This window comes from Panulirus ornatus, chromosome 3 (genome assembly GCF_036320965.1).
Source record: "Panulirus ornatus isolate Po-2019 chromosome 3, ASM3632096v1, whole genome shotgun sequence".
Classification (NCBI taxonomy): domain Eukaryota; kingdom Metazoa; phylum Arthropoda; class Malacostraca; order Decapoda; family Palinuridae; genus Panulirus; species Panulirus ornatus.
The window spans coordinates 71053271-71068648 of record NC_092226.1 but is presented as its reverse complement, the minus strand read 5'-3'; the positions used below and the strand labels follow the sequence as shown (position 1 = coordinate 71068648).

The window sequence follows — 15378 nt, the reverse complement described above, 5'->3', positions numbered from 1 at the left end:
ATTAATGACGACATAAAGATTTTTCTGACTCAAAACATTTGCAATTATACTATGACCATTTGTACAGTGATAATCAAAACGAATGAATGAATTTTGATGATAAACCAGCTTATGGTAATCAAAGAATAGAGCTGAAATTTGATCACAAACCATCTTCTGCATAATAAAATATTAAGAGATGAGAGAAATATTGAAAATAAGGGGTATTTACAGAGTATAATCAACTATTTTCACTAATAGTCACGTGTCCCCTTCCCAAGAACGTTTTCAAAACATGGCAACGGTAAGCTATGACGCTCCTTCCGTTATTGACTGTATTACTGTGCTTCTGTTTAGATTATTTTATATGCACAGACATTGTACTGTTAAGTAGTAGCGAAGTAATATGAGGTGAGTTATGGGTACGGTGAGGTACTGTGGGGAAGTGCTTCGTCTGCCGATATGTCGGCACCATTAGATCAGACGGCATTAATGCCTGTGTTGTTTACAGACGCACACCATTTTGTTATTCCATTTATTGTATCTACTATGTTTTTGATGGTAGTTTTTCGGCACTGGAGTGTCAAAAGCTATTATGCTGACTACTCATCATGGAGATACGTAGATACTGGTTGGTTTGGGGTCAGTGCTCGGTATATTGTAAGAGACCCAGTCGGCCAATGAATTTTTATATATATTAGCTATACTTGGTTAGGAAATGCTTGTTTACTTAATCAGGGCCTTCGATGTGACCTTTTAAAGGGCAGGTTAAACTTAGGCTGTTATAGGTCCAATTGTGGTTAGGGAAAACATATTTGACTTGATTTTTAAGCGTCGTATGCATTCTCATAGCCATACCATTGACATTTGACCTGAAGGTGTATTCGAGATTGGCCTATCTTGTAAGCTTCAGGTCTAAGGCCAATGGTGGCTGATTCACTGAGGACGAGAGTATTATGAAGATGGCCTGTGACTCAAATCTTAAGGACGTATTGCAAAAGTAAGGAACATGTGGATCATGATAAAGATGGCCTTTGACCTAACTTGTGTGTTGTCAAAGGTCAGTAGTAAAAAAAAAAAGTGCTTTTAAAAGGTACTTCATTTTTTTTTACGGTATATGACACGATTCATAAGTATATAGGGAAAATGAATGAATGTGTCTATATATATATATATATATATATATATATATATATATATATATATATATATGATCCCTGGGGATAGGGGAGAAAGAATACTTTCAACGTATTCCCTGTGTGTCAGAAGGCAACTAAAAGGAGAGGGGTCGATGGGCTGGAAATCCTCCTCTCTCGTTTTTAATTTTCCAAAAGAAGAAATAGAGAAGGGAGCCTAGTGAGGGTATTCCCTTAAAGGTTCAGTCCTGTGTTCCAAATGTTACCTTGCTAACCCCAGAAATGGCGAATAGTATGAAAAAATAAATATATTTATGTATGTGTGTGTGTATATGAGTATTATTTTTTTTATTATACTTGATCTTTTCCTGCACCAGCAAGGGAGTGCCAGGAAACAGACAAAGAGAGACCCATCCACTCATATACTTATCAACACACTTATGTACATTATTATGTACATTATTATACTTTGTCGCTGTCTCCTGCGTTAGCGAGGTAGCACAAGGAAACAGATGAAAGAATGGCCCAACCCACCCACATACACACATATATACATACACGCCCACACACGAACATATACATACCTATACATTTCAACGTATACATACGTATACATACTCAGACATATACATATATTCACATGTACGTATTCATACTCGATGCCTTCATCCATTCGTGTCGCCACCCTGCAAAACATGAAATGTCACCCCCCTCCCACGCGCTTGAGGTAGCGCTAGGAAAACATTCGTTCACATTCAGTCTCTAACTCTTATGTGTAATGCACAGAAACCACAGCTCCCTTTCCACATCTAAGCCCCACAAAACTTTCCATGGTTTACCCCAGACGCTTCACATGTCAATCCATTGACAGCACATCGACCCAGGTATACCACACCATTCCAATTCACTCTATTCCTTGCATGCCTTTCACCCTCCTTAATGTTCAGGCCCCAGTCGCTCAAAATCTTTTTCACTTCATCCTTCCACCGTATATATATACATACATACATACATACATACACACCCTCCTGGGGATAGGAGAGAAAGAATGCTTCCCACATTTTCCCTGAATGTCGTAGAAGATGACTAAAAGGGGTAGGGGTGGGAGGGGGGGTGACTGGAAATTCTCCCTTCCTGTTTTACTTTTCCAAATGAAGGAACAGAGAGGGGGGCCAAGTGAGGATTTTTATCTGTAAGGCTCTGTTATCTGTTCTTGACGTTACCTTGCTGATACGGGGTATGGATGTGGATAGGGAGCTGTGGTTTTGGTGCATTACATATGACAGCTAGAGACTTTTTGTGAATGAATGTGGCCTTTTTTGTCTGTTTTCCTAGCACTACCTCGCTGAAGCAGGGGGTAGCAATGCTGTTTCCTGTGGGACAGAGTAGTGCCAGGAATGGATGAAGGCAAGCAAGTATGATTATGTACATACACACTTGATCACCATTTCGTGTTAGCAAGGTAGCACCAGGAACAGGCAAAGAAAGGCCACATCCACTTGCATCCATTCTCTATCTGACATGTGTGGTGCATGAAAACCACAGCTCTTATCCACAATCAGGCCTCACCGACCTTTCCATAGTTTACCCTGGATGCTTCACATGTTGTGGTTCCGTCCACTGACTGCACCTAAACCCGAGTATACTACATTTTTCCTATTGTTCCAGTTTTCTTCCCATGCAGTATATTCCACAAAGCATCTCTATCAGTCCATATCATGCTTTCTCCTGATCCATAAATGCCACATATAAATGGTGATTATCTACTATCTTTGTGCCACTTTATTGTTAGGTGTGACCCATACAAGAAAAGTTGCAGTCATTGAGATTTGTAAAAGTTTTATTAGATAATTTGTTGCATCACTATGGTCAAGTTTTCTGAGGAAGAAATCAGAGCACTTGATGTTAGAAATAAATTTGCAAAAAGAGAATGGTTCTCAATTTCCCTCCTGCCATTCTTTAGTTATTGGGAGGGCTTCAAAGATTGTGATAATATCTTTTCTTTCCGGCCAAGATGACTTGAGCAACTGAGTTCCCTAATCATTGCCATCTCATACATACAATACTGCAATAATCATGAAAATCCCTTTATGCGATAGAAAAATACTCCAGCCAAACCTTGATTTATAGACCAGGAACATTAGTGCAACACTTGGGTTGTACTGGGCCAGTCTTATTTTTTTTTTTTTTTTTTGTGTGTGTGTGTGTGTGTGTGTGTGTGAAAAGCTAATGTTTCTGGTTTCTGTTTTGTGTCATATTTTCCACATTTATCTGGAGATAAATGAAACTTCATCTGAGGGAAGGAAGGAAAATAGATAATCAGTAACCTTCCTTACCAAACTTAATGCAGCTCAGTTTACTTAGAACAAAATTCCTTTTGTAAAATTTCAGGAAGAACACTTCAGGACTTTCATTTTGCTACACTTTGTAGATTTATAAGATTTCCTTATGGAAGCTGTTGCATTAATCTACATATGACCATAATTGTAGTTGGAGTTTTGAGCACATGACAAGTCAGCCTTTGATCATGACATTCTCTTTTAGTACTAGTGCTAAAGTTTTTTTTTATATTTGTATGAATTTATTGTCTAAATGGTTTGATTGCCATATTCATGAGTATATATAATTTTTGTGCTGTGCTGTAAAAGCCAATATAGTGTGGTGTTAACTCTGTGAGATTGGTAGTCTTGTGAGCGCAGGTTTAGATAGTTCCATATGTTTAAAGAGCCTTAAGATGTGGCATTAAGGTACCCTTTTGTGCACCAGTGATGTAGCTGCTTGCATTACCTTTTTTTTACTTCATTGATATTTTTGTAAGATGAGAGTTTAATTTGTCTGAATAGACCAAGTAAGTTATGTCTAACAGGATGTGCATTGCATGTAAAGCGGTAAACTGTAGAAAGGTGTGTGGGGCCTGGCTGTGGATAGGGGTCTGTGGTTTCAGTGCATTGCACATAACAGGTAGAGAATGGATGTGAATGAATGCAGCCTTTCTTTGTCTGTTCCTGGTGCTACCTTGCTAAAGTGGAAAACTGCTGATTAGTATGAAAAAAAATCTGATAGGAACAAACAGTTTTGAGTTCAACGTCAGAAAGGAGAATTGTGCAATCAGTTGAAGTACAATGTAACATTTATTTATTTATATATTTATGTCTTGTTTATGATCCAAAAGCCAGGGGGAGGAGGAGGTGAGCGCCGAGAAGGAGGCAGAGATGGAGAACAGAAGGACAAGAAACGGAAGGAATCCATTCTTGATTTAAGCAAGTACCTGGACAAGGCTATAAGAGTCAAATTTTCTGGTGGACGTGAAGCCTCAGGAATTCTGAAAGGATTTGATCAGTTATTGAATCTTGTGCTGGATAATACCATTGAGTATCTTAGAGGTAAGCTGAATATTTAGTGTGGGGAGAGGTGATAGTTTTTTCTATGATTTCAACAATAAATCCTTTGAAAGAAGTATTGTTTTGTAAGGGAATATTTATTTTTGCCACTGGGTTGAATCAGGCAGAGTTGTGAATGATGGGCACGTTTTTAGTACATTACACACGACAACTAGAGATTGGATGGGTGCAGATGAAACCATTTTTAGTTCCTGTTGCTATACTGTATGTAAAAGAATATGTGCTCTTTCATTTTTCAGATCCTGATGATCCATACAAGCTGACTGAAGACACAAAAGAGAGAGGGTTGGTTGTATGTCGTGGGACAGCAGTTGTACTTATTTGCCCAATGGATGGTTGTGAAGCAATTTCTAACCCTTTTGTACAACAAGAAACCTAGTTTTAAGTTTTCAAGTGTATTTTCAAAACGTATGTTATTTTCTTTCTGGTATGACTTTCAAATTAGTGTTTGTATGAATTGCCAATTAGTTTATCTGCCTTGTTTTATTTATCTTAGACATTAGTGTGAGAGAGAGGATATACTGCTGGAAGTACAATCCATTCATTAAGTCTTTGATTGAGGAAACTTTCTGAATCTGAGAGATTGGAAGTATTCTCTCCAGACATTGATGATCATTATGACTTCTTTTGTTTAATGTTGTATGTTTATATATATGGCTATGCATTACATATATTGAATATTTCAACTTTTCATTGTAAAGCACTTGAATTTACTTATCATAGACAGGAAAAACAATCAACCTGTCATTTAAGTTGTTCTTTATATTATCTTTTCATTATTGTTTGAAAATCAGATAAACAGAGAGTAGAAATTTTAACTTTGAACTATACAATGTGTTTCCTTGTTTGAGGTGCGCTTCAGTGAAAATGTGTCTGTTTAACTTGATATTTGAGTTTTGTTTCAGTTGTATATGCACTAACTGCAAGTAGAAAGTATATGCCAGTCCATATATGAGAATAGTGAAAAGTTTAATAGTTCATTTTGATATGAAAGAAGGCCTCATAGTAGATCTCAGTTTTCTTTAAAAAGTAGGTACAGTATATTGCTATTTAAGCAATACTTGAAAAAAGTAAAACTTTGCATTCATACCATATTACTGAGAAGAGCAGTGTTTGATACGAAATTGAATTTTGCTTTGGACCATTTGTTAACCTCATGTCTTTTAGGGGATAACAGAATCAGTACACTGACCCATCTTTATAAATATAAAGAATGTTTTCATTTTGAGTATAAATACCCTGTATCAAATTTTATAATGTTGAATCTCTATAGGAAAGTAGTGGAATTTTTTTAACCAGCCTGATTAGATTATTGGTTTCCCTCTACCGTGAAGATTAGTCTCAGATCTAAAGATTACAACAGATAAGCCTAAACTTTAAAGAATTGATTCAATTAATGTAAGCATGGGTAATTAAAGTAATTGATAAAGTCAGCTTTTGTTGGACATGTGATATAAGACATTTACTTTGATTCTGCTTCATGTGTACCTGAATCACTGAAACTTTCATCTCTGTTCCTCTCCTAATTTCATCAACCTATTTTTCCAGTTGCACAAAATATACTTGATGTAACCATCACTTGCATGGTTTTCTTTTCACTATGCGATTCACAGCTACAGCACCATTTTTGCCTTTACATTGATTATTTTGACTAAATATCCACATATATTTGCTTATTTTCATCCAAGCAAATATGTCATAACTTCTTCCCACACATCTTCCCAACATTTTGTTTTAGCCATGTGCTCTTTTGATTCTTGTGCTGCTTAAGTTTACCGCCCAACCAACCAAACATGCTGGAGGGTGAAATGTGTGCATGGGAATAGAATGCATTGGAATGATGTATACTGGGGTCGACGTGCTGTCAGTGGACTGAACCAGAGCAACCAGGGTAAACCATGGAAAGGCCTGTGGGGCCTGGTTGTGGATAGGGAGCTGTGGTTTCAGTGCATTACACATGACAGCTAGAGAATGGATGTTTGCAGATGTGGCCTTTCTTCGTCTGTTTCTGGCGCTACCTCGCTAACGTAGGAAACGGCGATCAAGTATTAAGGGGGGAAATACTATCTAGAGTGGATTTTAAGTCCCTTATAGTAAAAAAAATGAAAATTAAGGTAGCTTATTCCACCTTTGGCCATGGTGCTTAAAACTTATTTGATATTTTCTAAATGATTCTGACCATTCTTATTTCAGTCTCAAAAACAATGTCAAACTACAGGAAAATCTCTCACGTTCCCTAGAGCCAGAACATCCAGATTCCTCTGATCAGACAGTAGGTATCTCCATTGTTTTCATCCTGGTTGCGGCGACGCACATCCGGGCGCTTGGCGCCTGCTGATTTACAAAGTGATAATACTCGAGGGATTTCCTGCCCCTCATTTCTACCTGTTACAGTTAATCACACACACACACACACACACACACACACACATATATATATATATATATATATATATATATATATATATATATATATATATATATATATATATATATAACGAAACCATGGTTTTATGTCCTGGTAGGAGGTAGGTAACAGGATGTGTTCTCCCTAACTGGTAGCGATGACTAGCATCTGAATGTTGCTGTTGAGTGTTGGCCATGATAAAGTTGAACGTGTTACTGGTATTTGGACCACAGGAACGAGATCAAAAGTATTTGGTCAGTATTTAAAACCTCCTTTATTCCTTCCTCGTGACATCATACATGTCTGTTTACTTTTACGGGAAATATTTTGACCTGACGCTGCGAAGAAAAAAAAATCACATGATGAAATGTATTATGAAATCAATGACAAGAGGCAGACACCCGAGGTACTCCGGGCTGGAGACGAGGTCGAGGACAGCGGGTCCTCCTGCCTTGGCTGGCGAGTCTTTGTTTACCTTACACCCGCTTGACACGGAAGCCCGGCAACAGGAAGACATGAGCTGCATTATATTATGTTTCACCTGGAAATGAGACAGATACCTCGTACCTTTTATATTAAAAAAAAAAAAAAGTGAAATCATACCGTGTGAATCTACGAAAGGAAGGGAAAGTGGTAATGTAAACTTAAATGGCGAGCCAACGAGAGCAACGGACACGGAAGTGCTTTAGAAACAAGTTGTGTGTGCAGGGCAGGACGACGCTGGCGAGAAAATGTGTCGGAGAAAGTTGTTAAAGGTTTGTAGGGCGATGGGAAAGTTATGCAAGGCCGGGGAAAACCCCCAGAGTGATCTGGCATAGTGAGGGAAGGTGATGAGTGACCCACTCTCTGGGCTAAATGTAAAAATGGGCGAGGTATATTAGTGTCACGGACATGGTGTATGGTATAATGTCGGGTTCCATGGTGAATGGTTGAGTTGTATTGTGCTATTTTCATGGTAAATGGTTGATCTATGTATAGTGTCAGTTTCGTGTTAAACGGTGGATATATGTTAGTACCATTTCCATGACATATGGTATAATTATGGTGGAGCTTGTTCTCTGGTGAGTGATAATTATGGTGGTGTCAATTCCTTGGTAGAGGGCAGAGTTGTGTTTGAGCCATTCCATTGCATGTGCTTCATATTATCCTTAAATGTTTTATATTAATGATTATACATGGATAATTATACATATACCAGTTTGTATGATATTAATTTTATCTACTATTTGACTTCATGGTACTTAGGGTATTTGTTTAAGTGGATGATGAATATGTGTTTGCTTTTACACATATAATAGTTATATGTGAGCATATTTTCATATTCATAATTTAGGTATTCGTACTGATGGAGCCCCATCTTTTGAACTTTTTACTATCATGCACTTTAAACTTTTGTATGCTGTCCACAATAACAGTCTCAACGTTCACGTTAATCTGTTTATCCACCATTAGACTAAAATTACTCCTTAATTTCTAATTAGAGTTCGCTTGATTTCATGTTGTGACCTCTGAACGTTCTGTTAGTGAAGCTTTCGAAGAACTGGACACTCAGATCAGGGCACCCCTACTTTTTTTTTCTCTACACTGGAGGAATTACAAGAGCAAAAACCTTTCCCATGTGAGTGTGTGTGTGTGTGAACAAAATGATGCGTAGTCAAGTGGAAGTATTTTTATTTTTTTTTCATAATGAAGGAGGAGCATAATGTAGAATGGGGGAGCGTGAGGTTTGATTTCAAGGCTGGGAACCTAAGCTGCGTGGCCAACATTCTCCATACGAGTTTTGTAAGGTCATCCTAGTTTCATGGAAGATTGAACCGTGTGAAGCGCAGTAGGAAAGAAGGGAAGTGAAGAGCCCAGGGGTTGAAAGAGGTTATTACCTGATGTGGAAATCAAGTCCTGTTTCAAGTCTTCGTCGCTTTTAGTAATGATGATCATAATGATACTGGTAAGGTAAAGTGACTTTAACTTTGCCAATCTGCTTTGTTTATGAACGTGATGTGAACACTTTAGTGTAATGATTTAGGCGAAGGAACGTGATTCCGAAGATTATGTTAGTCATACGAAAGATATCTAGTGGGGAGGGCGAGGAGCATTAAGGAAAGTATGGACTTGTTGTAAAAGATGAAACTAATATATTACCTGGAATAATGATAATGTTAACTATTTTTCTAGTGTAGGACTCGCATGTAGAAAACGACAGAAAAAGAAAATGGCTACAGATCAGACGACTGTTTGTGGGCGAGGAAAAAAGATCATTTATAGATTGAATAAATGACTTAGTACAGGGTGGAAACAGGAGCTTAACTCAGGTTAAGTAAATTTGTTGCCAAATAAGCAGAGAATAAAGACGGGTTAATGAAAGCGAAACATAAACTGGATATCCATATGTAGGAGCGCTCATGTTGGGGAAGTTAGGGGAAAGTGAAGTTTGGTTAGCGGGGCGGCGGTCCGCTGTGGGCAAGGTCAAGTGGCCAGGAAGTGAGAAGGGGAAGGGAAGGTGACAACTGTAGAGGGAGGAGTGGGAAGCGGCAGCGATAGAAGTAGGTAAAATGGAGGTGGCAGAAATGCGGTAGTCTGTTGTTGAATTTACTCCTGAAGAAAATAGGAATAATTCCTTAAACCAAGGAAAACAATGTCTTTACTGGCTGAATCACAACCATCCCACAGCCGACCATGGCCATAGCACGTACTAGCAGTCATCCTGGAACCGGGACCCCAGGAAAGAACCAAATGACAAGAAATGAATAAGCATAATTACCACAAAAAAAGGCCGCTTACTATCTTCTTAACAATACAGTGTTGTGCATAACACAATATGATTTCCCCTGAGGTTTTAAGGAGGCCATTGTAGCCAATACCAACACCAGGAATACCAGATGCTGTCCCAAGCAATCATCGCCCCGTTTCCTTTGTTAGAAGAACCAGGAAGGAAACATTTGAAGGAAAATGTAGCCAAAGATCATTAGGGCACCAAGAAACCAACAGCCTCCATAAATACAATCAATACTGCCTTCGAAGCTGCAGAAACTATTCCTGTGCAATCGCGATCGTTTCAGAAAAAAATTGCAATTACCAAAGAGTGAGAGGAGGCTGTGTCCAGTAATACAAATAGACATAAACAGAGCCTTCGACAGAGCGTGATGAGACGTTTGCAATATAAAGTGTTACAGTTAGCAGAAGACACCTTCAAAGTTGGCCAGACTGAAAGGCTTAATTTTGATCTGTAAACAGGGCGAATATCTTGTTTCATAGTTACATCCATGAAATTATGACGAAAGTCTTTTAATGCAATATTGATATCACGTTTAATACATACTGTAGATGATACAAGATGAATTGAGGGCCCTTAAATGTATGGTGCCAGGGCGATCGCCAGATTGGCCGCTACTGCTCATAACTTGTTGGAACATCCAGACGTACTCGCCATCAACGTGTGGTTATAATCAGCGCACCACCACAACCATCAACACGACCAACACACTCCAAATAATACTCCAAATATATAAGAGAGGCGTTTACAATCCGCCATGAAGGAGAAAAAAAGAAAAAAAAATCCGTCATTGCGCTTAGGCGAATAAACCCCCCAGCAACACATCCACAGTGCGTACACGATAATGCACCAAAGGAGCTGTAATATCATGGGCCACGCACTTAATTTTCTGGTCATAACAGCAGAACATATTAACATGAGAACCACACTATGCGAAGTAGGCAGCCTTGACTAGCCTACACTTCAATCTGGCACCTATCGTAGAGGCAGAAATTACACATTCCCATGCTGATTTACTTCCATAACCACACATATCGCTTCCAATTCGCAAGTCTACCGTAGCTTACAGAAGCAACATCAGAAATACCCGAACAGTATCAAGGTCTTTACGATGAAACCAAGAGAAGCAGCACAAAAGATATGGGGAAAACTCATAGACATCTGGAACTTAAACTGGTGACATCCAGGACCTCAGCAGTAGGACAAAAACTGGAACACATCTGTTTTCCATTGAGCCTGAAAGGCCTGAGACTGAACCTCTAGCTATCAGTCGATTTTAGCAGTGAACAACTCTGAGCGTAGCCGATTTCCTTCCATAGTCAACACGTACACATACAGACATCACCAAGGAGAGATGGTCATAGGCCAGTTCTTGGAGATCCATATGTATCTGGATCGTGTCTGTAAGATCCTCTCCTTCCTGTCCCTGAACGTTTGCGATTTTGATTTTTTTTTATCATAAACGCATGCGTTTTTTTTTTTTTTTTAACGGCAATTCGTAAACAGAGTCACGGAGACCGAAACAATGCTCATCGTTGTGTATTTATAAGATTCGTTTTTTGTTTCTTTCATAGGGTGGTTGTGAACAGGTGAAGGTGACTAGGCTAAGCTCTGAAATATACATTCCGATATTTGGTTTGGTTTCTTGATGATGTATCATCTACCGACTTGCCAGGGTCTTTAGAAGTTATGACCACCTAAATACTACGTTATCACTAAAGATTATAATTGATAATTACAATATCCTGCAAGTACTTTATTTTAAGGCCGTGCAGTCTCATTGTATATTTTTTGGCGCATAATCCATGCTTTTGTTGGCATTTCCCCTTAGGCCTATCGGCTGTAAGGGGTCAGTAAGGCCGATTAACGACATTTTATGACCCTCAAACATCCTTAACACCTTACTCAGGTGTTCAAGATAATTCTGAGACCATACATCCTCTCACTGTATGAATAGTTGGTTGATCATCTTAAGAGGCTTTAGGCATATGAACCGTCAGTAATACCCAGTGAGCGAAGAACCTATAGTATTTTTAGGTGGGAGTACATGGGGAAGACTGTATAAACAGGAGAGCTGAAGGTCCACGAGGTTGTCTGTTCATTAATAGCTCTCAATGGTCGTAGAAACAGGATGGGAAAGCCGAGGCACTTTTCCCTCCTCAGATCAACTGCCGAGAGGGGAAAAAAAAAAAAAAAACTAGACACCTTCTAGCACGGGAAAATCCTAGGAATAGATAGCGAATCTTCTAGGAAAATGCAAGACTTAGAATTCCCCACCAGTATATGAATATCTGCAGGGCATCTGTACTCTGGGAAATAAGGACAGGATTATGTGTCGTCTTGTAGCAGAGTTATACGTGTTGTCATGAGCGATATTACTGAAGTACCTTTTGTCTTGTCTTGATTTGAAAGTCCTGGCGGTTTTTTTTTTTTTTTCATTTGCCACATCTCATAGTAGTTTATTTGAGTATTATACCACTCTACTACCAGAAAAATAAATTCTTGCGTTACTGTAACCTCATTCATTACTCTCAATTTTATTATTTACAACCATTCAACAACCTCTGTCTAAAGTGAAGAGATTTTCGTGTCATGTCGAAATAGCTCGGTATTTTGAAAACTTCAGGACCATCTAGGAGTTTGCACTTAGAATAAGTTTAGGCGTTTCCAGTCTTTATAAAGAAATTGGGTTAGTTGCTGCTTTCTGAAATCTTTCTAGTTTTTCTTCATCTTTGATCAAGCTTTTTTTTTTCTCTCTCTCTCTAATAACTGAACATCCAGAGGAGGTCTGACTGGGGCGTTATAAGGAGAAAGTATTGTATACTCTGTTTTTGTAGTTTATTTGTTCATAGTGATCGAGATGCCGCTGGCAAAAATGCCCAAATCATAGGTGAAAGGTATGAAATGAGGGGAAAAAATAACCAGGGGTTCACAGGTGTGTGTATCTGACTTTTAAAAGTAGAAAGGTTATAGGAAGAAGGAGAAAAAAGGGGGAAGAGAATTTCACAGTTTATCTGCTCAAGGGAAGGAAGACTGAGGTATCATAACGGTCAGGTTCTCGAGTGGCTATTCTGCACATAAACTGTTGGAAACAGCAGCGACGAATGTCTTGGGTCCAAGCGTAGGACCTAGAGAGACATAAGAGACACCTCACGAGAACAGTGGCTTGAGTGATATATTCTGGTAATTAACCCTAACATCCTTTTGGTTATATTGTATTCATTGTTTTCCGTGTTTTAGGTCATCACTGATAATCATTCCAAGGTCTTATTGCTTCATCTACGAATGCTTTACCGAGCATTTTTTTTTTATTCGTGATAAGGATAATATGGATAATATTTAGACCACTGTTGCGATATAGTATATAGATCAGTGTATATGTGTATGTGTAGTTCATGCTTGTCGAAGCTTGACATTTCTCATTTTTTTGTTATTTCTACTTTTTTGTCTCATTATCTGTTATCAATTTAATCTTGTTTCTTATAAACTTTATGATTTTTGTTTTGTGCTTCAAGCTGTGCTTACGTAATGATAAGCATTTCTTCCAACTTCACTTGCGCAAAGATTTAAAAATGTTGTATATATAGTGGCTTAAAACCCTGCCCAGATTTTGAAGTAGCCAGATTTGGGGCCATGAGGCGTTACGGTTAAACCGTGAGAGAGAGAGAGAGAGAGATGTTGCCTGCAAGAGGTTACACCGCGAGTAAAAAGTCATTTAGGGAGGCTATATCACTGGTAGTACAGCCAAGGGAAATACCTAATCACTGTACACTTTACAGGAGTCTACATTTCGCTGTTGCTGGGAGCAGCGCAGCCTTTAGAAAGGTCCTTGGTAACACTCCTTCATAGAAATTAGTCCTGGATATATATATATATATATATATATATATATATATATATATATATATATATATATATATATAAGACGCCATTGGTGAATAATGGTGTCTTAGCTACGTCTGGTCCTTGTATATCAACTGATTGTTCCAAGACTTCTCTCATCCCTGTATCTCCCCTGACGATGTGATCATTACACGAAAGTGCGCTTGGGAACTTAACCGAATTTCATTTTCCTCGTAGTTATCAGCAAATAGATCACGCGCACCACTGTGACCTATTGCAATATATATATATATATATATATATATATATATATATATATATATATTCGATGCATTTATTTTTCATTTTTCCTACTGTATTGACCTACTTATCTTTACGGGAAATGTCCCATTTAATGTATGTACTTCCCTCCAAATCTATTCGGAAATTCTCAGGCACATAACTCATAGCTAATTAACAAACATTACGTTAGCTAGACTCTCTTTTTACAGGTACGGAATTAACGTGTTAATTCCCGGGGAGTTGCACGACTGACGTCGCTGACGTCAGGACCTTTGTACCACAAGATGCTTACGGGCCTAGATAAAGGGGTACAGGAACTTGGGATTTCAGAATCCCAGGAACAGTGGAGTGTAGTAAGAACATGTAATTACTCCAGGAATGTTGGGACACAATGGTAGTCAGTAACGTATACAGGGGTTTGTGTGAATATAGGGACCCGGAAATAGCACAATACAGTAACGCAAGAAGGCAGAGTGATGCAGTAGGGACTGAATGATACAGGGGTCGATTGAGCATCGGGTAAAGGGATACAAATGCATTAGGATACCAGGGGTCTAGGGACGTAAGGTTACCGGTATACTGTATAGGTAAATCAGTAATGAAGGAATATGATGACACAAGGCTAAGATCATGTTCTGTGACAGAAATCAATAGATAGATTAACACTATAATGAACGGTATAAAATCAGTAATGGAGACTTTATTGTTGTAGGTTGATGTTGGTTTCACTTTAATTCATTTCATATGCACGTTAAATGGCTTAATCGTTAGGAAAATTAAAAAAAAAGTCTTTAATTTGTAATTTTGATATAGATATATGGGGTTCATAATGTTCTCAAATAGATACTTTAGCATTTAATCGTCCTGTGTCAGCGATACTGTAGGCTTTTGGATTCTCGGTCAAACATTAGATTTTAAGCGTTCCCATCTTCTCTGCTTTCCAATACACAGTTGCCTCCATATGGAATTTCCTTTAGTCCGTCTTTGATTTTGTGTACGACTCTCAATTCACACTACTGATCCTAACTGTGCATCAGTCTACAGGACTGTATCTAAGTAGGTCCGCTCTGGTCTTAACGTAGCCTAGTCCAGTTCATTATACTTACCCTAACTGTGCATGAGTCAACAGGACTACTAGTCCTAACTGTGCATCAGTCAACAGGACTACTGGTCCTAACTGTGCATCAGTCAACAGGACTACTGGTCCTAACTGCACGTGCATCAGTCAACAGGACTACTAGTCCTAACTGTGCATCAGTCAACAGGATGGTTTCTAAGTAGGTCTGATCTGGCCTTATCGTAGCCTAGTTCTAGCTTAGTGTTGTGTGTAGAACATTCCACGCCGCTCTCTTATTTTGGGTCAATTTTTCTTCGCTTGTTGATCCTTTAGAAAGATTTACCTGAATCTGCAATGCCGATTTATTATTGTTTCATTCCACTCATATAGATTTGTAAGTGGCTGCCCCACCATTCCACCCTGCGGATTATACTAATAACTTCCATCGTTTGCCATTTCTGTTTTTTTTCCTTCCTCAAATGTAGGTTGGCAGTAGTGTGTCG

The 15378-nt window shown here is 38.6% G+C and overlaps 1 protein-coding gene across 2 annotated transcripts; it reads left to right on the top strand.

Moving 5' to 3' along the window:
- The first annotated feature begins 151 nt into the window (after window positions 1-151).
- Window positions 152-5738, top strand: LSm7 (U6 snRNA-associated Sm-like protein LSm7). Of its 2 annotated transcripts, XM_071689171.1 has the most exons (3): window positions 152-283; window positions 4288-4498; window positions 4756-5738. In XM_071689171.1, the coding sequence occupies exons 1-3, from the start codon at window positions 275-277 to the stop codon at window positions 4893-4895; spliced, it is 360 nt and encodes a 119-aa protein (XP_071545272.1). In that variant the 5' UTR covers window positions 152-274; the 3' UTR covers window positions 4896-5738. The 2 variants fall into 2 exon arrangements, with proteins under 2 accessions (XP_071545272.1, XP_071545271.1); XM_071689170.1 differs by lacking the exon at window positions 152-283 and having other exon boundaries at window positions 4276-4498.
- The last annotated feature ends 9640 nt before the right edge of the window (window positions 5739-15378 follow it).

Bases quoted from the DNA above. Each gene is read 5' to 3' on its own strand.
- LSm7 (XM_071689170.1), top strand. From the start codon at position 4,276: ATGATCCAAAAGCCAGGGGGAGGAGGAGGTGAGCGCCGAGAAGGAGGC. The intron at 4,499-4,755 runs GTAAGCTGAATA...TTCATTTTTCAG, and splicing joins TACCATTGAGTATCTTAGAG to ATCCTGATGATCCATACAAG.